Genomic DNA, 25714 nt, shown 5'->3' on the forward strand with positions numbered 1-25714 from the left:
GGATACAGAGGTAGTGATTTGCTGCAACTTTTCTGAGAGGTCAATAGCAATTACTTGCATAATATTTTAAAAATACATGGATTTAAGAATGTTTTGTAGATATCAGGCTAAGTAATAATAAGCCTATAACATAAACTGAACAATAAGTATAACACACTTGAGCTAAAGACTATGAATATTAGTCTTTTAAGTTAGGTCATCAAATATCGGGAAATACCTGCTTTAATTCTTAACACGTTAGTAAAAACATGAAAATCACATATGTGATAGTATAAGAAATGTTCTAAGAAACAGTTATATCCATGGGGGGGGGGCAGTTAAAAAATAAGTTCCTAATGACAACTCGTCTTTTGGATAACATTTTCAACAAAATATTTAATATTACACACAGTTCCCTATCCTTTATTCTCTTCCTTCAGGAATGCTTAAGTTGCAAGACTGCCTAATTTCATACCTGATGATTACATATTTTTGACTATATATTTATAGGATCCTTGCACTTAAATAACTTAAGGTTTTCAACTACTTTTTAAAAAAAGTAGAGGAAATTTCTTCAAATAATTATATACTATGGAATAAATATGGTGACTTCACTGAAACTTCAAAGTTTAAATATTATGTGTCAGGAAGCATGGTCTAAGACATTTCACAACATACGCAACCTAATGGATAATTCACTTCCATTTAGTGGAAACTAATCAAATTTAGTACATAAAAGACTGTTGAAGATTATATAAATAATGGTGTTATTCAAAGGTTAATGTAAGAAAAAGTTAAACAATGAGATCACTAAAACATTTTTTGTAGCCATTTCCTATCCAACTTCTAAAAACAAAAAGTATTACTGGATAACTACATCTTGTTATTTACTGATGATATAGTCACCTGAGCTACTTAAATCAACTATGTTCTGAAAGATGAGCATGGATAGAAACACAAAAGCACTTTAAATTTACTAAGAAGGAGAAATTTGAAACCTTGGAGAAGAATGTTTAGTTGGAGATTTGGAAAGATGAAGGTAAGAAAATTCATTTTCTATAAAAATTTTTAAAACTATTCTATTTAGCTGGATGGTACAATAATAAGGATTATTAAAAATTGCCAAATTGTTTCTACTCAATTTTTTTATTTCTTAAAATAATTTAATTATTTATTTTTAGAGAGAAGAAAAGAGAGGGAGAGGGTGAAAAATTGGCTGCCTCTCTTATGGCCCCAACTGGGGATGTAGGCCATAACCCAGGCACATGAGCTGATTGGGAATTGAACCAGGGACTTTTCAGTCTAAGGAAGGACACCTGACCCACTGAACCATACCAGTCAGGGCTATAATCAAATTTTTAAACACACAAAAACTTAACCATAATTGCATAGTGATCTAAAGTATATTGGACATTTGTAATAATTTCATATTCATGAAACATGATGGGTTATGTGAGCTCAGAATTATCTTTGCCATTCATACATAAGAACACAGTTTTAACACCTTGCCCAAACTACTAAACTTACTGGCGTGATCACACTGTAAGATATATAAATGTCTAATGACTATGGTGTACACTGTTAACGAATATGTGAACTGTAACTGAAAAAGGATTTTAAAAATAAAAATTAGGTCTTTCAGTCAAGATGGCGGCATAGGCAGACTTGGCTTGCCTCCTAGTACAACATCAAATTTACAACCAAAATACAGAAAAGCCGTCACTCAGAACCATCAGAAATGGAGTTGAAAGGGAGCCCGACAACCAGGGAATTGAAGAAACCACACAGCTATCCAAATTGGTAGGAGGAGTGCAGATGCTGAATAGGCTGGTCCCTCATGTGCATGATGAATAAAAATTTAGAGGGATAACTTGGGAGCAAGGAGTCCCTAGTCCCACACCAGGCCCTCAACCCAGTGTTCCAGTGCCAGGAAGGTTAAGTTTCCACAACTTCTGGTTGCAAAAACCAGCAGGGATTGAGTCAGTGGAAGAAACTTCTGGAGCCCCAAGCAGTTCCTCTTAAAGAACCCACACACGGAATCACCTATTCAGACTTACTACCTCTGAGCTCCAGCACAAGTAACTGAAATGTCTGGCTGAGCAGAGGCCATGATCTCGTTTCTATACCCTCCCCCAAGACAGCTGTCTGGTACTATATCTGAGACTCCATCAATCTGACTAACACTGTTTGACCCACCTGGGAACACCAGAGACTCTGCCTGAGCCAACTTACAGGCCCACCCAAGCTGCTTTTCCATGTGAATGGTTAGTCTTGGCTCATGCTTCACAACTTCCTAAATCCTATCAAACAAGCAACAGCTGGCCTCAATGAGCTCAGGGCCGAGCACGAGCAACACCCAGCTTAGATTCACAGCTTGGCTTTGTCTGGTAATCTCCCGGCCCAGCACAAGTAGCAGCCATTTCAGATTGCTTTATAGCTCAGGCAGGATGGTCCCAGGCAAAACAGGTGGGAACTGAATTTAGCCTGCACCATTCAGGAAATCCCAGGGCCAACCTACCCAGTGGACAGCTACAGACCATGCTGAAGCACTACCACCCTGCCCCCCACCCCCCTCGCCCGTACAGCTGATCCTCCACGGAAGGCAGAGGTTGCTGGTAAGTGGTCAGTCTATCCCTGCAGCTGACTGGCCTGGGTAAATCCCTCCTATTGATCTGCTGACAGCAACCAAGACTCAACTGTAAGAGTAGGTTATACTCAGCCACAAAAAGGGCACACCAGTAGAGGTGATAGGAGAGGCTATGCCACTGGACCCTACAGAACATGCTATTACGTTAGGACACACTACCAAGACATAGAGCCAAAGCAGTTCTACCTAATACATAGAAACAAGCACAGGAAGGCTGCCAAAATGAGGACACAAAGAAAGATGGACCAAATGAACAGATCAAAACTCCAGAAAAACCTGGCTGGTGTAGCTCAGTGGATTGAGCTCGGGCCTGCGAACCACACGATCGCGGTTCGATTCCCAGTCAGGGCACATGCCGGGGTTGCAGGCCAGTTCCCGGCAGGGGACTCATGAGAGGCAACCATACATTGATATTTCTCTCCTTCTCTCCTTCCCTTCCTCTCTAAAGATAAATAAATAAAATCTTAAAAAAAAAACCTCCAGAAAAATAGCTAAACGAAATGGAGATAAGTAATTGATCAGATGCAGTGTTCAAAACACTGGTTATAATGATGCTCAAGGAACTTAGTGAAAATCTCAACAACATAAAAGATCCAGAAATGAATGACACACTAAATGAAATAAAGAACAATTTACAGGAAAATAACTGCAGAGTAGATGAAGCTGAAAATCAAGTCAATGATTTGAAACATTAGGAAGCAAAAAACAACTGATCAAAACAAGGAAAAAAAAAGAAACCAAAAAAAAAAAAAAAGAATAGTATAAGCAACTCTGGGGCAACTTCAAGAGATCCAACACTCAGATCATAGGGGTGCCAGAAGGAGAAGAAGAAGAGCAAGAATTTAGAAATCTATTTGAAAAAATAATGAAAGAAAACTTTTCTAATTTGGTGAAGGAAAGAGACATGGAAGTCCAGGAAGCAGAGTCCCAAACAAGATGAATGCAAAGAGGTCTACTCCAAGACACATAATTAAAATGCCAAAGGTTCAAGATAAAGAGAGAATCTTAAAAGTATCAAGAGAAAAGAAGTTAGTTACCCACAGGGGAATACCCGTAAGACTGTCAGCTAATTTCTTCAAAGAAACGTTGCAAGCTAAAAGGGATAGGCAAGAAATATTCAAAGTCATGACAAGCACGGGCCTACAGCCAACATTGCTCTACTCAACAAAGCTATCATTTAGATCAAAGGGCAGATAAGGAGCTTCCCAGACAAAAAAAAAAAAGAAAGAAACTAAAGGAGTTCCCCATTACCAAACCATTATGATATGAAATGTTAAAGGGACTTATTTAAGAAAAAGAACAAGATCCAAACTATGAACTATGAATAAAATGGCAAAAAATACAAATCTATCAACAATTGAATCTAAAAACAAACTAGGCAAACGAGAACAGAGACAGAATCATGGTCACAAAAAGTGTTTTGATGGTTGCTAGGTGGGGGGTGCTTAGGGGAACTATGAGGAGGTATGGGGATTAAGAAGTATAAATACATGGTTACAGAGTAGCCATGGGGATGTAAATTACAGTATAGGAAATGGAGTAGCCAAAGAACTTACACACATGACCCATGGACATGAACAGTGGTGAGGGGGTTGCCTGAGAGAGTACAGCAGTATGCTGGGAGGAGGTGGGGCAAAGGGGGAAAAGTTAGGACAACTATAATAGCATAATCAATAAAATATAACTTAAAAAATAAAAAATTATAATTAAACAATAAAAAATATTTTAAAAGAAAAACAGCAGAAACAGGAACTCAAAATGAGCTTAAACATGGTTTTAATGACAAACTCTCTCCATATCATTTATAAACCAATACCTAAATGAAATGATGTAATTAATATAATTAGAACCCTAAGTGCTTTGAAAAGTGTTATTACTACTTTTATGCACCAGTTCCAAAAATACTAAAAATAATTACAAATGCCTCCAAACTGCCACTGGAATTGCATAATGTTGAGTGTGAATACTAAGACATCTGGACTTTATATTCCTTAAAATCTCAAATTGTTTGAAATAAATTCAAAGCTCCTACCCAAAGCTTTGTGATGATTAAATGAGAAATACACTCAAATCACTTGGCACAGATGTTGGTAACTTGTTATCACTCAATAATGGAGAGCAAGTCTCATCAACTGCTTTAGAACGAATAAACAGGCCCAACATCAGAACTCAGTAAAAGATGCAGAGTCTCCAAGCCTGTGGACTCCAACTCTGTCATCCTTCCCTAACACCCCCTTATAGTCTCTCAGTGCTCTTCAAACCAGAATATGGTGAACTAGGAAATAAGAAATTACAGGTAATTACAGTGTGGTTTCCTGGGTTATCGATTTTTCCCAAAGATTAGGAGTGACAAGGGAAGCTGAATAATTGGATAGTTAAATAAAAATTTAAATATTAAAACCTTTACATACTTTACATTAATTCAAACAGAGATATAATGTGCACTAGATCACAAAACAATTAAGGTAAAAATAACAGATGCTGGAATATTTACATTTGCTCACAGACACTTGTGACTAAGCCCTCAAACACACTGAATTTTAAGAAATGTTATTAACTATAAACTGAATTTGACAAGAGATATAAAATTCTCCTTTCTAAACACCTATACATTACTAATTCAATTTTTAAATTTTTAAATTTTAAGTCATTTCATAAAATAAGAGGTACAAATATGTCAAAATTTGAATAACACATAACTGGTATCACAACCCATAAATCAGAAGCATTTTCATAAATGTTCTTTCTTCTAAACAATGTATAAAAATCAATGAATGAATTCTACATGTACTCTACTTACCTCTCTGATATTTATTTTCATGATTTAAAACAAAATTACCTGCATGTTGACTCTTTCAATCACACAAGAAAGGACATGTAGAACATGCATCTTTGTGTCACATTCTGTAACTTGCTGCAATAACTGAAAAAGTAGTGTGAACACAGTTTCCAAGTACTGCAGGTTAAAAGGGGAAAAAAAGGTTTGAAATAGAAACGTGAGATTTTCATATACAGACAGAAAAGAAATGTTACATCAAAAAAGACAAAAGACAAAACCTTAACATTACCTACATAACTTCAAATTGTTCCCAGTTACCAATTTTAGTGAATTTTTTCTTTTTGCTGCTAAACGCATCTGGTTTAGAATTTAACTCACCCACAATGTTTCCATAAGAAAATTGGGTCTAACATTTTGTGTTTAAACTTTATCCTGCTAAACCGTTAACAATGCCTTGTCATGCCCTTCCACACACGCCTGCTGGTGTGCACGGTCTACTCATCAGAGCGACAAGAACACCAACTACAGCACTCACATACCACTACTGAATATGGCCCTTACATCTGCTGTATGGAGATACAAATTTTTGTAAATAAATTCTTGTAACTCTAAAAATAACAGAATACCTCTTATTTGGAAATAAAAAACAAATATCCTATGCCTGGCAATTAAAGCCTATATTATAAAAATCATAGCAGGAATTAAGAAATAGCAGAAACCAGATACACAAGTACTTGTTCTTTCAGATATTTGGTTCATTTTAATACAGATTTCTTAAACATATTTCTTTCACCCAAAAATATCTAGTGATTCCCTTATTAAAGAATCTCTGACTACAAATTTGCCCACAATAAATATAGACATTTTATCACATAATTTTCTTTCTTCTTTTCTTTTCTGGCAGGGCCAATATACATATGAGCTATTTATTAATTTTTAAAATTAAATTTATTGGGGTGACATTGGTTAATAAAATTAGAGGTTTTGAGTGTAGATTTCTATGATACAACTGTTGTCTTCATCTATGACTTTCAGTTTTAGACCCAAATATGAATGAAATGATATGGTTCTTAGCTTTTTCTAACTGACTTATTCACTCAGAGTAGTATTCCCAAGGTCCATCCCTGTTGTCACAATGGCAGTATTTCATCTTTTCTTATGGCTGAGTAGTATTATACACATAGTATAATGTGCACCACATCTTTTTAATCCAATCATCTATCAAAGGACACTTGGGTTATTTCCATGTCTTGGTTCCCATGAACAGTGCTGCAGTGAACACAGGGGTGCGTAAATCTTTGCAAATAAATGTTTTGAAGTTTTTTGGTAGATACCAGAAGGTGTAAGTGGAATTAACTGGACCATATGGTAACTCAATTCTTAACTTTCTGCGGAATTGCCATACTGTTTTCCATAGTAGTTCTACTGGTTTATATTCCCACCAACAGTAACATTCCCACCAGCAGTAAGCGATCCTTGTTCTCCACAACCTCTCCAACAGCTGTCATCACCTGTCTTACTGATAACAGCCACTCTCACAAGTGTGAGGTGGTAGCCCATTGTAGTTTTGATTTGCATTTCCCTAACAGCCAGTGAAGTCGGGCATCTTTTCATTCATAGGTTGGCCATTTGTATGTCTTCTTGGGAGTAGTGTCTGTTCAGGTCCTCTGCCTGTTCTTTAATGGGACTATTTGTTTGAAATTGAGTTGTATGAGTTCTTTATATATTTTGGATACTAACCCCTTGTCAGAGTTGCTGTTTGCAAACATCTCCCATTTGGTTGGCTGTCTCTTAGTTTTGTTGGTGGTTTCTTTTGCAGTGTAAAAAGTGTTTTAGTTTGATATAGTTCCATTCATTTAATTTTGCCTCACTTTCCTCACATCTGAAGCCAAATTTAATAAAATCTTCTCTAAGACCACAGTACATGAGTTTAGTATCTATGTTTTATTCTAAGTAATTCATAGTTTCAGAACTTATTAGGTCTTTCATCCATTTTGAATTTTTGTATATGGTGACAAGCTGTATTTAGTTTCATTCTTTTGCACGTGGCTTTGCAATTTTCCTAGCACTATTTATTGAAGAGGCTTTATTTTCTCCATTGCTGTGGTTTTAGCTTCTTTGTCAAAAATTATCTGCCCGTATACACATGGTTTTACTTCTAGGCTCTCAATACTGTTCCATCGATCTGTGTGTGTGTTTTTTTATCCCAATACAATGGTGTTCTGATTATCATTGCTCTGTAATATACTTTGAAGTCAGGTATCTCTGGCTTCATTTTATTTTCCCCCCTCAGGATTCCTTTGGTTATACAGGGTCTTTTGTGGTTCATACAAATCTGGTAAGTTTTTTGTTCTATTCCTTTAAACAATGACATTAAGATTTAGGGATTGCACTAAATCTGTACACTGCTTTGATTAATATGGACATTTCAACTACTGATTCTTCCAATGCATGAGCATGGAATATCTTTCAATTTCATTGTACCTTTTTCAATCTATTTTAATAATGTTTTGTAGTTTTCAGTATACAGGTCCTTTATATTCTTTGTTAAGTTTATTTTATTTTAATTTTATTCTTTTGTGGCAACTGCAGAAGAATTGTTTTTTTTCATTTCTTTTTCTGAAATTTCATTGTTCGTACATAGGACTGCAGTGGATTTTTTTGAACATTGATTTTGTGTCCTGCAACTTTACTGTGTTTGTTTATTGTTTCTAATCACTTTTTGGTAGTGTCTCTAGGGTTTCCTATATAAAAAAAACCATGGCATGTGCACAAAGTGACATTCCCGATTCAGATGCCTTTTATTTCTGTCTCTTGTCAATTGTTCTGGCAAGGACTTCCAGAACTATGTGCAGTAAGAGTGGTGAGAGTGGACATCCTTGTCTTGTTCCTGGTATCAGAGGAAAAGCTTTCAGTCTTTCACCAACGTGTACGTTAGCTGAGGGTCTGTCATATATGGCCTCTGTTATACTGATGCACTTTCCTTCTATCTCCATCTTGTTGAGTGTTTTAGTCATAATGCACGTTGCATTTTACCACAGGTTTTTCTTCTCAGAGCAAACACTACTGCCCCAATTTTATTATATTTAACAAGTGCTTACTGACATATTTAACAAGTGCTTTTTGAACATCAATTATGTTAAAACATCATGCTGGGTGCTAGAAGTTGAGTGATGAATAAAAAGATGAGTATTCTGCTTTTCAAGTAATTTTCAATCTAACATAGGATAAACATATACACACAAACAGCAGAGGAGGATAACCCAAGGAGTAGAAGTAAAAGACACATGTGAAATGAAATTACTAGATGTTTTATAACTGAATAAAGAAAAAGTTCAGCAGTCAAGCCCAACACAGATGAAGACACAGCTAAATAAAAACAAAGAAAAAAATCAAACTGTTTCAAACAAAAATTACCAATAAAAGTAATTACTAGCAAAATAATCAAATATAATTTTTAATTCAGCTTTAATAAATAACACACAGATATATAATTTCAGTTAAAGAATTAACACTTAATATTCAAAATACATAAACAGAAACTGTCATAAAACAAAGAAGTAAATATTCTTACCGGTAGAAATTGATCCGTTCTAAACTCAAAATCATCAACAGGTAAGAGCAGTCAAGGAGTACTAAGAATATTTAAGATTTACCAGGAAAAATGTATATAAAAAACAACTATAATAAGCCAATCAAAAATTACATTTTAAACTACCACATAAATGAATTTAATAAAATAATACATAATTTCAAAGTTTTAAAATTCTTTGCAATTAAGTATTTTAAAATTCTTTAAGGATATTTAACTTCAGAGTTGTAGCTGTTTCAATACGGACCTAAAAGAAAGTATATCATGAATTTTTAATCTTTCTAGAGCAACTAACTAAACATCCTTAATATCAAATGACAAAAACTTTATTCCAAATAACTTTCTCCACTCCTTTTGTTAATATTAAAGCCAAAGAACACATTAATATCTAGAAATAAACAGACTCTCCTTATTTAGCAAAGGCTAAAAACAAAAAGCACATAGCGTATAAGAATACAGGAGCATTTAAAATATGACAAATGAAAATAGTAACAAAAATTAGCCTCTGTGTTAAGCTATTTAAAAGGAAAACAAAGTACTTACCACAAAAAAACAAAATTAATTTCTCACTGATTCATGAGTAATGGGGAAGAATTACAGAATGAAGAGTTGGAGAATGTGGCCAAAAATGGGTGGGAGAGCGCCTAACACAGTTCCTAGAACACTAGTTAGTTTGTTCAATACGTAACAAATAAATGCAAGAAAAGAAAACAAAAATATCCTCTCTTAACAGAAGACTGTAAACATGACTTTTCAAAGAATAAATTCAGACCTTATGAAGAAAAATGAAACCCTAAGTATCCAGAACTGGATCCAGACTATGAATTCAACCTGTGAGTCTATGCTATACCTCTGAGTGAACGAAACCTGAAGAAACTCCTGAAAAGAGAAAAAAGGCTAATTCCATACTGGAGCAAATAAGTGCCATCAAGATGTCAGAAACTTTGGAAGGATCCTAGGAAGCAATGAGAGCAACAGAGAAATGAACAAGAAGTAACTACAGATCAACATTACTTCCAAAGGTTAATTAAAAGTATTCAGACACTTCCATGCTCAACTGCAGTGAGAACGAACCTTGGTGTAAGGGTCGGGATGGCGGATTTGAGGTCTGGACCTGGACTTACCTAATAATACCTGACCACTTCTACAGCCTGCCCCTAGCAGTGAAGGGAATCCCCACACTGAAAGAGTAAGCATGGTGCCGGGGTCAGAAAGAATTGGCACCTTATCAGGGACTTAAGATCAGCAGGGAAATGTAAATAAGGCAGGTAAAAAAACACTCTTGAAAGTAAGTTATCTGCTAAAGAGAAATAGAATAATGACTTCATAAACTTTTATCCCTATGTCCTAATTCTTTCAATAAACATTTTATAAGACTTGACTCTATGCCAGGAGCAAGAAATACTGACATAAATACTATTATTTGTATACTGGTACTATTACTACTTGGTACTACTCATAATACATTTTGTACTCTTCAGTAATAAAGTCAAGATCACTTCATTGCACAATTTGATGTGTTTCTTCTGAAGTACACATGCAAGTAAGTTTCCTTAAAGGATACAAAGCACCTTCAACTTATTTTCCTTCTTTAAGAAAATTCTAAAACTCACCTTCATATAATATGGATACCAGACATATGATTACAAAAACCAAAACTGACTATAGAAAACTTTCTTATTTAAGGATTCCTTTCTTCCCAGTTTTGGAAAGGCCTCATATTTTGACAAACATCAATTTCTTAAAATATATTTCCTTTTGTGAAAACACAGACTAGCCCAGAGTTTAAAACCTGCAGCGGTATTTGGAGACACAAGGATGAACAAATGGGAAGACAGAATCAAAACTTGAAGGGAAAAAGATGAATAGAACTGGGAGACCCACAAAAAGACGAAGAGTGGAAAGACAGGAGAATGTCAATGCACTCTGTAAAATACCTGCCCAGACTCCAGCTGTACCTCCCAGAACACATCAGGATTCACTGTCATGTACACGCCACCGAAAGTCCCATTACCACCTTGAAATCTGCTTTTTTTTCAAGATGGTCATTTCTCTGCTTGATGGACAGCAACTGCAGCACACGCCACCTCCAAACTACAAATTTTCTGGTTCAACCACAGTCTACATTTTACATAACCTCTCACAGGCTGAAAGAGTATACTAATGCTAATTTTTCTAGCAGATTACTGCTTTTTTTTTTATGGAGGGCTGTACAGGTAACCTAAGTAAACTTTTAAAAAATTACTTGTAATTTCCAAACTTGAAAAATATGATTGGCTTGTGAACCTTACAAACTAAACTAGCCCTAAAAATACATCAAATATAATGGTTAACAAATTATCTGAGATCCCAGGGTGGGAGGCGGGATTGGTTGGGGCAAAGGAAAGTGGTGGCGGGAAAATGGCCCGTAGTCAAACAACAGGCCCGTAGTCAAACAACAATAAAAAATGATTTAAAAAATTTTAAAATAAATAAAATGCCAGCTTAATGCAAAAAAAAAAAAAAAGAATTATGTGAGATCCCAGGAACAGAAGATTCCTTTAGCCTAAAATTTAGTCAATCTGTTTACACTGTGGAAAATATCATTCTCAAACCTGAAACTTGCCATAAGCACTGCATCGGCTAACAAACATGTGCTAAGAGAAATGGAAGACATTTTCTTAAAGACGTTTTCTTAAAATGGGTTTTCCAATTAAGCGTTGTGGCATTGAAAAAAAGATAAAAAATACGAACAGTAAAAATGACACAAACTATCAACAAAACAAAAACGAACTAAGCAAACAAGTAAACAGAAACAGATCCACAGAAATGGAGATCACAGGAACAGACCCAGAAATGGAGGATTATCAGTGGGGACGGGGTAGAGGGAGGATGGAGGAAAGGTACACAGAACAAGAAGCATAAATGGTAGGTACAAAATAGAGATGGGGGAAGTTAAGAATAGTATGGAAAATGGAGAAGCCAAAAAATTCATATGTGTGATCCAGGGACATGAACTAAGGACGTGGGATACAGGGCAGAGGGGAATAAAGGGAAGAAAAAATGGGACAACTGTAATAGCATAATCAATAAAATATACTTTAAAAAATAAAAATGGAACCTTACTTCACATCATGTTCAAAAATAAATTCTAACCCTGCTGGCGTGGCTCAGTGGATTGAGCAGCACATGCCTACAAAGCAAAGGGTTGACAGTTTGATTTCCAGTCAGGGCGCATGCCTGGGTTGCAGGCCAGGTCTCCAGTAGTCGGCGTGTGAGAGGCAACCACACATTGATGTTTTTCTCTTTCTCTTTCTCCCTCCCTTCCCCCCTCTCTACAAATAAATAAAATAAAATCTTTTTAAAAAATTTAAAAATACATTCTAGATGGAATGAAGAACCAAGAGTTTAAGAAATGGAAATATTAAACAAGAAATAAAAAAGAAAAAATAGAAACAGTAAATCAATAAATCCACACTAAAATTAAAGAGCTCTGCTGAGCCTGGCCAGTGTAGCTCAGGTGGTGGGAGCCTAGTCCCGTAAACCAAAAGGTTTCAAGTTGAATTTCCAGTCAGGGCACATCTGTAGGTTGCAGGTTTAGTCCCCTATCAGCTGGGCGCATGCAAGAGGCAGTGGACTGATGTTTCTTTCCCTCCCTTTCCCTCTCTCTAAAAAATTAATAAGCACGTCCTTAGTAAGGATAAAAATAATTAATTAATTTTAAAAAGCCTCTGTTTAACAAAAGGACAACAGAATGTAAGTGGAAAAATAGAGAATCAACTGCATTTGTAATATTTTATTTCAAATATATAAATCAAATATATGTAAAAAATTAGTACAATGGAAATATGAAAACTGGATAGTGAGCATACAGGTGACTTTTAATGTTAGTCACTGAATTTTCTCCTTGCTTGGTTTAATTAGCTTTTGAAAAATAAAAATTTTCAAGCCTGCCCTTTGGAAAGAAGTCAGAAATATGCTTAGAAGTAAAAAATTTCAAGGTAGCAATTATAGTAAAACTAACAAAATTTCCCAAGCTTTATTGAAAAAGTTTCAAAATACTGCAATATTATAAATGTTTGCTCATTATGCCAGATCAACTTTTAGTTCATAAAATGGGGATATTTCATACTAATAAGTCAATCTGCTAAATACTGAAGAACATTATATTATTTCAAATAACTAAAAAAATTCACTCTATTTGCATAATGTTCCCCCAGATTGAACAATAATTTAGTTAACCTTTTAGGCAACTATGAGAGATAGATATCTACTCTACCCAGTGGCTTCTGATATTACAAAATTTATTGAGTCCTATTTTATTTTTTTTAACTTTTTAAAAAAGTATTTTATTTATTTATTTTTACAGACGGGGGAAGGGAAGGAGAAAGAGTGGGAGAGAAACATAAATGTGTAGTTGCCTCTCATGTGTCCTCTACAGGGGACCTGGCCTGAAGCCCAGGCACGTGCCCTGACTGGGAATCGAACCAGCAAACTTTGCTTCACAGGCCCGTGCTCAATCCACTGAGCTATACCAGCCAGGACTACTGAGTCCTATTTTTAAAAAATATGACATGAACCATTTCTCAGTTTGAAGTTTAACATAGATTATACTTATAAAAATAACTCTTTTAAGATACTTAAACAACATACCACTAAGTCTTGGTCTTGAAGTAAGTTACAAATTGCCTCATATAACATCGGTCTTAAATCAGACTTGAATTTCACAGAAATCCACTGACCGATGAGCCAAATCACCCTGCGTCGTAACGGCTTATACCTAGAACATAAAAAAACATGAAATTAAAATATTAAATATTTTAAGAAGTCTACTTCACTGAGCATATTTCATCATTTAAATTAAAATGTAGTATAAAGCAATCTACAATTTTATATAAAAGTTTTAAAGGTACTTCTAAATGTACCAGTGTAAACCCTAACAATAAACTTTTGATCTAAAAAATTAAAATGTCTTAGGCAGATACACTATAAATGTGATTATTTTGTATTTTTTAATTGATTAGAGAGAAAGAGAGAGAGAGGAACATCGACTTATTGTTCTGTTTATTTATGTATTCGCTGGCTGATTCTTGTATGTGCTGTGATCAGAGACTGAACCAACAACCTTGGCGTATGGGGATGACACTCCAATCAAAGAAGGTACCAGGCCAGGGCTCATTATTCTGCATTAAACAACTATAACCTAGATATGGACAAAAAAACCACAAGTCCATTTCTCTTCCTCAAGCAACCAAAAAAAAGTATTTTAAACAGGTGTAATTAGCTAATGTCCCAAACCCTAAGGATAGTGAGGCCCAAAAACTAATAATAAAGTAACTCTCATATTCAATTGTCCAATTCCAATCCTGTTAATTTCATAAATATTATTTTTGGAACACTGAAAGATTTCTAGGCTTGTAGGATATATCCATATAAATTTAAACTAATTTCAGCAAAACTTGCTAATTTTGTAAGAGTTGACTATAAAATGTGAATTCTGATAACCTGTTATCAGAAATAATTATTTAAATTTCAAACATTCAGTGACATGTACATACGCTTCTTTCTATGGTTATCTTTGCTAAAGGAAACGACAGTACTTTAGACAATGAGAAAAACCACAAAGCTATAATCAATTGTGTCTTAAGAATTCCATCCACAAAATCTCTTCTTGGTATTACATAAACTTTAGTGGTAAAATGATATTTATTTCTCGGTGTAAATGGAAAAAGCTAATGAATGTTTCACAATTTTAGAAAATCACAATCTTATAAGATGATCGAGCAAATGGAAAGAATTACTCATCCAAGGTGCAAAATGTCTTTAAGTATACCTGTCCTCAAAAAGTTTATTACACACCTAAAAGAATTACAGATTGCAAAGCTCTACATTAACGTTTCAGAAAAGGAAAAGAGAATAATGGGTAGAGGGAGATGAGATTTGAATAGCCTTTAAAATAAACAGTATTCTGGACAAAAAAGGGGGGGATGCCATTTTAAGAGATGGGGGCTGCTTGAACAAAGTCACAGAGGTGGAAATAATCAAGACTCTGAAGAGTTAATGAAGGAACTGCAGAACCATCAGTTTTGGATTCAGATCTTCGAAATGACCATATTCACATTCTATTCCAGACAAAAGAATGAAACTCAGGTCCAATTCCAAGATCACAGTCACTTCTGCGCAGAATTAAGATTAAGGGTCAGTTTGTTTATCAAAGTGTGGGGATCAGCAGCATCACCATCCTGGAAGCGTGACAGAATCACACAAACCAACCCAGACTCCAAACCACAGTCTAAACTAGAACCTGGGTTTTAGCAAGATCATCAGGTATTTCATATACATTCATTAAAATCTGAGAAATACTGATCCAGATCAGCTCTGTCCAAAAGACATACAATGCAAGACAACTGGTAATTCTGAAATTTTTAGTATATTAAAATAAGTAAAAAGAGGTTAAATTTTAATAGTATTTTTACTTATCTCAATATATCCAATATATTATCTTTTCAACATATAATCAATATGTATTTTATATGATTAGAGTATTTAAATTTTAGTTAATTTCCTCAGTTGCACTAAGTCCATTTCAAGAGCTCAATAGCCACATATACTAGCTACTATACTGGACAGTGCAGACCTAGACTAAAGAGCCTGTTTTAGGACAATGAAACTGCACACCTGTCTCCCTGCTGAAGGCTTTCTCTGTATCAAAGGCTCACTAGTCCCTGGGGGCAGAATCACAATCCACCTTATTCACCACTGGCTCTACAGGAAATGGCAAATTCCAAGTGTTGAAAATATCTGTTGACTGAATACACGATTGAATAACTGAATGAATAAATAAATAGGTACTTAACTGATTAAAATTACTTTTAAAGGATCTCTAGATCTCAAGAATCCCACTGATGTAAATTTTGTAAAATAGGCATATATTGTTGGCTTTCTATTCATTCATTAATATAGTCAAGAAATGTTTACTGATCTATGACTATATTCTAGGCATTCTAATACAGACCGCATCTACAGATATAAATCAACAGAACTCAACATTTCAAAGCAAGAAAAAGTCTCTTGAAAAAAATTTTTATTGGCTAATATTAATCTCATAAAAAATTATAGAAACTATAAAAGATCTTTTCCCTTTAATTTCACTCAGTACCAAAGATTAAAATAATGAGGCAAATACTTCAGTATGTCCAAATGCTTTTGGACACTGTATCTCTACGTCCTGCTGTACCCTCCCCTCAAAAGACTTGCAGCATGCTTTGCGTGTTCCATCCTTTCTTGGATGTTACTTTGGTCAGGCCATTTCTGACACCAGACATACCTCCTGCTAAGTATCCAAACAGCTTTTCTGTACACGTTTTCTTTCTACAGTTCAGACACCTCCATCTTCTGTAACCTTTGCATAAATTTCATCTTTCCCTATATAAAACTACATTATCTAACATCAAATACTTCATAAATAAAAATGATTCACATTTGAAGTAAAACAACATAACAACAAACCATTTTGCTTGTTTTTCATTTACGTAAGTTTCACAAGCCTTATTCCTTTTTACACTAGACTCTATCAGCTAAGTCATAGCATGACTCATTTTTTAAAATTTCGAACTTTTCTACTTTATCTTCAATAGAAAATCACCATGGTAAAATAAGTATATAATAAACACAAAGCTTTATACTTGCCTATTGTGAATGACTTGTAATTCTGGAAGTAGCTGGTTTTTAAACCACTGATCAAAATCAACACTGTCAAACAGCTCATAAGCTGCCAATCCAACAGCATTATACACTAAGAAGAAGATTTGAGAAAAAAAATTATTTCAGATATTGGGCCATATGCTAAGTATACTTACAAGAATCTGAGTCTTAAGGACTACTTTGAAACATGTGATATGTTAACAAAGGGAAATGTAAAATACACTAAATCATAAAACATTTTTAAAAAGACATTTTAGAACATTGTTACTCTATTGTGTTCTTCCTAAATACTGCTTAGTGCTTTCAAATAGAAAATTACATTCATTTAAAAATATTCAAGTCAAAGTATAAAAATTGTAAGAGAGCATCTGCTTCCAAATGGGTGAAATGTTTTATGATCTGGTCCTTACGTGCAGAGGGCACTGCTGCAGAGTCTCTATATTCAACTCTCACAAATCCCTTAACCTCTGTTTCAATTTAACTAAAATACTCCCAGTTCAAAATATAACTGTGCTTGCTCCTTTTCCATTTTGTACATATTCCTGCTTCTGCCTGGAACCCTCTTCCTATACCCCCCACCCTCCAACTCCCACTTATTCTTATGTTCTCATATTATACCTCTTTAGGAGTCTCTCCCCAGGCACACAAAAACTACCTGTGGTCTTCCACAGTGCTACCTGATTATCACCTACTTTATAGCATTAATTAACTGACACTATGTTATAGTCAATTGTCTTCTTGCTTGGTTTTCTCCCCCACCAGATAGTTCCTGTATTTTAGGTACCCTTATATCCTAATTCCCAGAATAACACCTGCCACAAAACACATACACTATCTACTGAAGACACAAAGATTTCTAAATCACTTTGGTTTAACATACCAGCATCTTTGATTAATAGTGCATTCATATCTTCCACATTAGTGGGCCCTGAAAAAATAAGTATCAGTAAAAGTAAATAAAATTATTTATTAATAAGTATTTCATTTAAACTCAATGTGTTGGCTTCCTGGTTCAGTTAAGCACAATATATCTCCTGACATTAAATATGCATATAGGTGTAAAGGGAAAGTCTAAGTTTTCTCATCACCATTACAGAAATACAGGTACAACAGGCAAAGTCACTTTGCAATTAAAAACATATCTAGCATATTTGTAAAATATTCTATCAAGCAACATTCTAGAAAAATATATGCCACAAACTGCTAACCATAGTATTATACCCTAATTATAAAATTCTTAAAAGAAAGAAAAAATGATGAAGCCCGCAATAACAAAACGACCAAAAATAGGCAATTCACACAATATGCTCTAAACATAAAAAATAAACATTATGAAAGTGCATTAAAAAGTAACAATGAAATAAAAATTGCAAATGTGGAAACTTTAGAATAAAAAGCTGGCAATATCCGCACCACTATCTAGAATGAAGAAAACCATGGTTAGACATGAAAAAGTTTACTTCAGTACACTTCTTTAGAACAGAGAGATTTCTAGCAAGTTTATCAAAGCATTTTACTATTAAATTCACTAGAATTTAATTTAATTTAATTTAATTAGTTGGAGTAAGTACACCCCTAAATAAGCAAATGCCCCCAAATTAGAAAGAGAACTAAGCTCTGAAATCACTAAAAATTTTACCACCATACAGCAACTTATCAGAGTGTAACTTAAATAGCTTATCCACTTACCCACAGTGGTTTAAAAAAAATAGATATGAGAAAACTGAAATAATGTTCCAAAGTCAACAAAAAGATAACTGAAGCAATATAGATATCATCAAAGTTAAGACTCTGAAATCCCACATTAAGAAATTAGTAAATATTAGAAATCAAATATATTTTCATTTTCTTATGAAAACACTACTAACATTTAAATTACCTTGAAAACACATCACAGTAAAACTTGGCTGATAGCTCATTTTCTCCCTCGGTTTATAATTTAAGTAGGAACACTGTTATTAGTTTCTGGGGGGTTAACAAAAGCCTAACAAGTAAGCTACACTCAAACTGCTGCATACAAGCTCAGAACTGTCCTTCCCTACAGAGATTCTCTTGCAGTTATTTCCTTACCTCACCACCCACTCAATATTTGATCCCTCACAATGTGATTCCCAGCCCAATCAATCAAATAATCTATTGTCTCAGAAGATTCTTTTTTTTCCCTACATTTTTTAAAAATTTTATTTATTTATCTTTAGAGGGGAAGGGAAGGAGAGAAGTATCAATGCATGGTTGCCTCTTGTGAGTCCTCTGCTGGGAACTGGCCTGCAACCCAAGCATGTGCCCTGACTGGGAATTGAACCGCGATTCATATGATTCACAGGCCCGAGCTCAATCCACTGAGCTACGCCAGCCAGGGCCTGTCTCAGAAGATTCTGCTGTCTTCTTTTCTCTTACAGCATTGGACACTTCTGACAACCTGCTCTTCTCCAGGATTCACCCTCATACTACCTTCTTCATACCTGTGGGATAATTTCTCACCTGGCTTTTTTTTTTTTTTGCGAGGCATTCACATTCTCATATCCCTAAAGATGAGTCTCAGGTTCTGTCCTTGAATGTCTTTTCTTCTCCCAAGGCTTCTTCTATACACACTCTGAAAGTAAAGTTCTATCTCTAACCACTACTACTAACTGCTTTCCCTGTCACTAAGACTCCCAAGTTCAGAATCATTTTGATCACTTTCCCTTGGCCAGCACAGTCAATGAGATGCCAAAAGTCAATCAATCGACAAATAGTGACTGAGTGTGACAGGCACTGGGAATAATGTGTGAACAAAACAGATGTGATTGCTGACCCCTCCTGGAATTCAGAACACAGCAGAAAAGCCAAATAATGATAAATCAGTTAATAGTTAAATAATTAATTTCTTATATACAAACTATAATAATCAAGTGGTAAAAATTTCATTTCATCATTCCCTCTTAAACCCACACCTTCTTTTAATTACCACTGCCACCGTTCTGAGGCTAACATTTATTATTTTGTTTATGTTATTATGCTCACAACAGCAAAATCTATCATATTCAAGGCCTATATCAAGGCCTCGTTTTGTGAACTGTCCATTCTTGTTCTGTATCCTGAAGGTCACTCCTTCAGAAAAAAAATACACCTGGTCTTTCTCAAGTTTCTATCTTTATATGAGCTATATAATACTTTACCATGAATTAACTAGTACTATGTTGTAATCAATTGTCTGCTTCCTTGGTTATCTCCCCCACCAGATAGTTCCTGTATTTCAGGTACCCTTATAGCCTAACTCCCAGCATAATACCTGCCACAGAACACACACATAGGCAATGCACATAGTAGGCATTCCCAATTTTAATTAAACATTAATTACTAAATAAGTCAACATATTAAAAACATATACCTCACCTTGAAGTGTTTGCATCATTTCTAGAAGTACAGGAGTAAGAGTCTGATTATATTCATGGAATATATCCATAAATAGTACTTCAGTGCAAGGCTGAAGGGAAGAAAAATTCTAATAAAAACAGTGGCACATAACACTGATTAATTCTACCATAAAGCAAAGAATATTCATTCTTAAGACCCTGAAACTCTGAAAATGTTTGCAATTCTTTTAAGTAGATTGCTATTTTTTGTGGTAAATAAAATCAAATTATAATAATTTAGTATAGAATACATTAAAAGTTTATTCACTATTTCATCATTTGGCATTATGTATTTTTTGAATAAAAACTACACAGAGGAAATAATTTACATTTTTAATTAATAATTCTTTAAATTAAAAAAGCAATCTGGAGCCACATTCATTTATAGATTCGGTACTATTGATGAATGTAAAGAAATTAATGTTAAAAGTTTATATCTGCTTAACAATGACATAAGAAACAACAGCAATTCATGAGTTCAATTAACTACATTGAGTGTTTCTTTTAATAGACTCAAACATTAACAGAAGTCACAGTGTTAGCTACATAATAAAAATGATTCATTTTGGATCTTAAAAGTACTGAATCAATAGATGTTTCATAAGAGAAAGAAATTATCATTAAACGTTGAAGGTATTGTGCTTTATGTTTAAAAAGAAATCTTATACACATATATATACTAAAATATGACAAATAAAATAATGTCATCTCAGACCTGTGCCTGAAAATATTCCAAGTGGGGATATGAAACAAGACTATCCACGAACTGATAAACTAGGTTTTGGATACAGAGGGTTCTTAATACTATTCTATTTTTTAATATAAAATTTTCCATAAAAGAAAATTCATAAAGTATTAAAGCAGTAAATTTTTAAAAATTTTACAGTTCTAATGATTTGTCTAATTTACAATCTTGATGGTTTTCTTCATAGGCTTATGAAACTAAAAATATATTTTTAGAAAAATAGTGGCAAATTATGTAATACATAAGTCTTAATAATAATACTTTAAAGATCACACTTGGTAAATCTTCCTCAAATGTTGGCCATATCAATAAATGTATGTTTAAAAGGCATTTTATAACTAAAAGCAATGGGCTGGTCTCCAAGAACTAACCTAGATGGTAAGAGAAATACAATTACCAACAGAAGCTTTATAATAACTAAAATACTTTGTAAGAAATCAAAAACGATTCTAGACAAAAGAGATAGCTTTCACTTTCAAAAACGTTTTCTATTGCTGCAGTGAAAACTATTTCCACATCAATTTGATTGCGGAATGAAGAAAAATTCAGTTTGCAAACCACTAATTTAACCAAAATTTTATTTCAGATTCAAGTTCATCACTTTATTAAACTACTTTCACCTCAAATATACATTATTGTAATTACGAATAGTATCCTGTCTGACTTAATGCTTGGACTCTTGAATACAGTATCATTCTCTACTAACAGTTATACAAGCATTAAGCTTTTCCCTATCACTTTTTCTGTCAATCAATACTTACCCTCAAACTGTATTTCCAAGAATCTCCTCCTGTTTCTTCCACTGCTGCAATAGAATCAGAGACATGGAAATAAAACACAAACTGACAGTGACCACAGGGGAATGGAGAAGGGGATGATGGGGGAAAGAAGAGGAAGGGTCAAGTCAAGGATCAAGTGTAAAGGACCCACAGACAAGGACAACATGAGGGGGGATTTTAAAAAATGACAAATAATGCTCTCCAGAAATGTAATGATGTTTCAAAATTGTCAGTTTGGAAAACAACAGATTTTAAATGATATCAGTTTAATATTTCTGTGAGTTGTATTAAACATAACACAGAAAGCTTTTCCTTGGGGACACAAGGTCTAACAGGTATTTTTACTGTAAGCTATAGATCATACCTGTGTACATTACAATCACCTATCAAGTGCTTTCATCCATAAGCATTCTTAATTTCATTAAAAATTCCATAGAGAAGAAATCTCAAAGTACTTGTCACTTCCAGAATATCTGGTATTACCTCATACGCTATCACTACAATCCTCAGAATCATTTCATTCTATATAATAATCATGTTTTATGTTGTTATTTTTTAAAATACATAATTTTAGACAGAGACGAAGGGGGTAGGCAGGGGGTGGGGAGGGAGAGACAGAGAGAGAGAAATATTGGCTGCATGAACAATGAAATATCGGCATGCATGAACAATGACAACCTCAAACTGTACTAGTTAGTTGGGGTGGTAGATGCCCTCGAATGAGCATATGTACCAGGTGGCCATCACATTAAAAAGGACTGAGCAAGTAGAGCAATGAATCTGCATCGAATTCTGCATTGTTTGACCATTCCTTCCTCAGAAACTATTCCAATGATTCAGAAGGCTGCAGCTATGGGCAACTGGTGATTGGCAGCTTCATTACAACAATGTGCCTGCTCATGTGTCATGTCTCATGCAGAGTTTTTTGGTGAAACATCAAATCACTCTGGTGACTCAGCCCCTCTACAGCCTAGCTACGGCCCCCTGCATCTTCTGTTTTTTCCGAAAACTAAAATCATCTTTGAAAGGAGATTTCAACCCATTTGATGACATTCAAGAAAATAGCACGGGGAAAATGATGGCAATTGGAGCAACTGTATGAGGTCCCAAGGTGCCTACTCTGAAGGGGATTGAGGCATCTTTGTCCTATGTACAATGTTTCTTGTATTTTGCATCTTCTTCAATAAATGTCTTTATTTTTCATATTACACAGCTGGATACCTCTGGACAACCTCATATTTTATAAACCAGAACTGTTTTTAAATGACAAAGGAAAACTTCCAAAATGTTTAAGGCATTCTTCAAATACTAGGAAATGTGTATAACTACACAAAGGTACTCAGCCAAAAAGGCTAAATTTAGCCTACGTCTGATCATAACTGAAGTAATGCACACACAGGTACTTTATTAGGTACACAATTCTCCGATTTTCTGCAGTGAGGGCCTTGATAGTTTTATTCTCCCTATCTACTATTAAAATTCAAACATAAAGTATTTGTTAAAAATATTTTAATCATCGAAAATTAATTGTAAATTAAAATTTAAGTAGGGAACCCATTCAGCGATTCAAAAATACCTCCAAATTAAGAGTAAAAATTTCTATAAATAAAAAATACTATGGAATGAATTACAAAGTAGAAACTGACCTGATAATAGAGACAGGCATCTAATTTTATATTTTTGTTTGAAATTACATGATATATTCATAATAATAACTAAAACTAAAAAGGTCTCTATCTGGAGAAAATACCATACGTTTGAATGAATTACTCATGTTCTGCTTCTTAATTTGTTCTAATGGCTAACAAAGAATGAACGACAAGCTAATTTTTACAAAGCAAGATTCTCAGATCAAAAGCACTACATTAAAAAATAATCTTATACTAGCCCTGGCTAGTGTGGCTCAGTTGGTTGGAGTGTCATCCCTTAGCTGAGGTGTTCCAGGTTCAATTCCCGGTCAGGGCACATGTCTAGGTTGCACGATTCTTTCCCCAGCCCAGGTACGTGTGATCCTGACTGAATCTGGGCAGGTGCAAGAACCAACTGATCCATGTTTCTCTCTATCCCTTCCTCTCTCTCTAAAAGCAATGAAATAATGTCCTTGGGTGAGGATAAAAGATAAAACAAAACCAAAAATGTTTTATATCTGAAGTTCAAATAGATGACAACTATTTATAGAAGGGTAGAAAAGCCATGGGAATACTAAAATACTGATTCTTACTAAAGCCTTCTGGATCTTCTTCCCACATTGTCAGTTCTTCTTCAGTTAATAGAAAATAATGAGAGACTAATCTTCTACAAATCTCTGTCAAAGTGGGGTATGTGAAGAATGCCATCTTAATCTTATGAGCTTCAAGGGTTTCAGGACTGCTATCTAGAAAAACAAAATCTCCAAGTTAACAGTACAAACATCCCACCCCCGGTGGATTATGTAACACAAACAAAGTTAAAAATATATCCTTGGGGAAAAAGATACAATGGTATATAAAGTTTCATTTTTATTATGAACAAACCAAAGATACTTTTTCTTTTGCTCATACCACACAAACATCAGTCTTGCTTCTTTCTTACCCATGTAGCTTCCATACTACATTATCACAGCAATACTTATTTATATAAGTTTCTCTCTCTCCTACGAGATTTTCATTCATCCTGGTACACATGCCCATCAATGAATTCCAAATAATACAACAATTTAACTTGTCTAGAAGCAACTTCACTTTATATAAAATCTGGGAAAACTTTTAATTATACCAATGAATACAGCCTAAACCTGAGCTGCAGTGGCTGCTGTAGTACTTTAATCTTAAAGTCTCTAGGCCTCCACTGATCCTCTATTGCGCTGTAAAAGTCAGTTTACTAAATGTAGGATTTTTAAAAGCTGGCATTCACATAACAAGACTCTAATCCTTATCTCTATTTCATGTTGCAGCAATGTTTTATTTTTCAGACTTAATTTAAAAAATTTACATAAAAACAGCATTTACTTCATACTTCAATTAAAATAAAAAAATGAAAAAATAAAACCATCTGAAAAACATTACCTTCAAAATTTTTGGATGGCTTATAAGCATAATTTTTGACAATCATCTTAATAAGATTCATGCATTGAACAATGAATCGTTCAAACGTAACCCCTTCACCAACTTCTGTGAATACATAGCTTACAGAAAATTCCAGTGATCTCTGAATTAGCGGAGTAAATGAAAAGGGATGTTGATCCAAGAAGTCCAAAAGCTGTAAAGAAAGAAATTAAAAGGTATTTTCCCCAAGTAAATATAGGAATATAATCATCTGTAAGTACATCTTTCAACTTCACTAGTAAACATTTGGCAAATTTTAAACCTTGGCAAGTCTGTGTATACACAATTTCACATGTAATGCACATGTAACATGTGCATAATATATATGGCACCACCTGTAAAGTATTCTTGCCATTCCCACCTTTTTGTACCAAAACAAAAAAAAAAAAAGAAACAAAAAATCCTGAATGTGATCAAGCCTCTACACCTAACTATAAATTTATAGTTATAAATTTATAACTATAGACCTGGGGGAAGAGAAGGGTTCTGAAGACAAAGAAACATGGTAAATAACACATCAGTATGCAGCGGACTTCAAAACATGGAAAACTCTACAGAAAATAACCAATTACCTCAACAAATATATACCAATGAAAAAAATAAATGGAAGGAGAACCAACACTACTGAATCCTGATTCAAACAATCTATAAAAAATTCATGAGAGAAATCTGAAAACCGACTACATATTTAGATAATATTAAGAAGTCACTGTTATTTTTAAATGTAATAACAGTGTTAAGATTGTGGTTTTTTTCCATCTCTTACCACTTAAGGACACACTCAAATATTTACAGACAATACTATATGATACCTAGACTGGCTTCAAAATAACCAGCAGAGACGAGAAACCAGACAGATTAAACAGAAATCACCATGACCATATGGTGGTAACTGCTAAAGCTCAAGTGATTCAATTCTATTTTCAGGTATATTTGAAATGTTCCGATTTTGAAAGCTTTTAAAAAAGTCACAGAGGTCATAAATATGAATTTCATACATTAAAATATTCATGAACACTGTTACAGCACAAC

General features: G+C 34.3%; 1 protein-coding gene across 7 annotated transcripts in view; it reads right to left on the reverse strand.

The window, feature by feature from the left end:
• IPO11 (importin 11) overlaps positions 1-25714 on the reverse strand; it is a 185143-nt gene that overhangs the window by 98623 nt on the left and 60806 nt on the right. For all 7 annotated transcript variants that reach the window (XR_005068903.1, XR_005068904.1, XM_037062876.1 and 4 more), the window contains 10 exons: positions 24644-24836; positions 23821-23973; positions 21582-21625; positions 20056-20146; positions 17561-17608; positions 16666-16771; positions 13630-13756; positions 9211-9244; positions 8980-9020; positions 5466-5582 (listed from right to left, as the gene is read on the reverse strand). Coding sequence is in view for 5 of the 7 variants with exons in the window: in XM_037062876.1 (XP_036918771.1) it covers positions 5466-5582; positions 8980-9020; positions 9211-9244; positions 13630-13756; positions 16666-16771; positions 17561-17608; positions 20056-20146; positions 21582-21625; positions 23821-23973; positions 24644-24836 (954 nt within the window). In the remaining 2 variants the exon portion in view is untranslated. The remainder of the gene's footprint in view (positions 1-5465; positions 5583-8979; positions 9021-9210; positions 9245-13629; positions 13757-16665; positions 16772-17560; positions 17609-20055; positions 20147-21581; positions 21626-23820; positions 23974-24643; positions 24837-25714) is intronic.

The sequence above is a fragment of the Sturnira hondurensis genome, unplaced genomic scaffold, assembly GCF_014824575.4.
Source record: "Sturnira hondurensis isolate 20B ecotype Veracruz unplaced genomic scaffold, ASM1482457v3 Scaffold0014384, whole genome shotgun sequence".
NCBI classification, from domain to species: Eukaryota; Metazoa; Chordata; class Mammalia; order Chiroptera; family Phyllostomidae; genus Sturnira; species Sturnira hondurensis.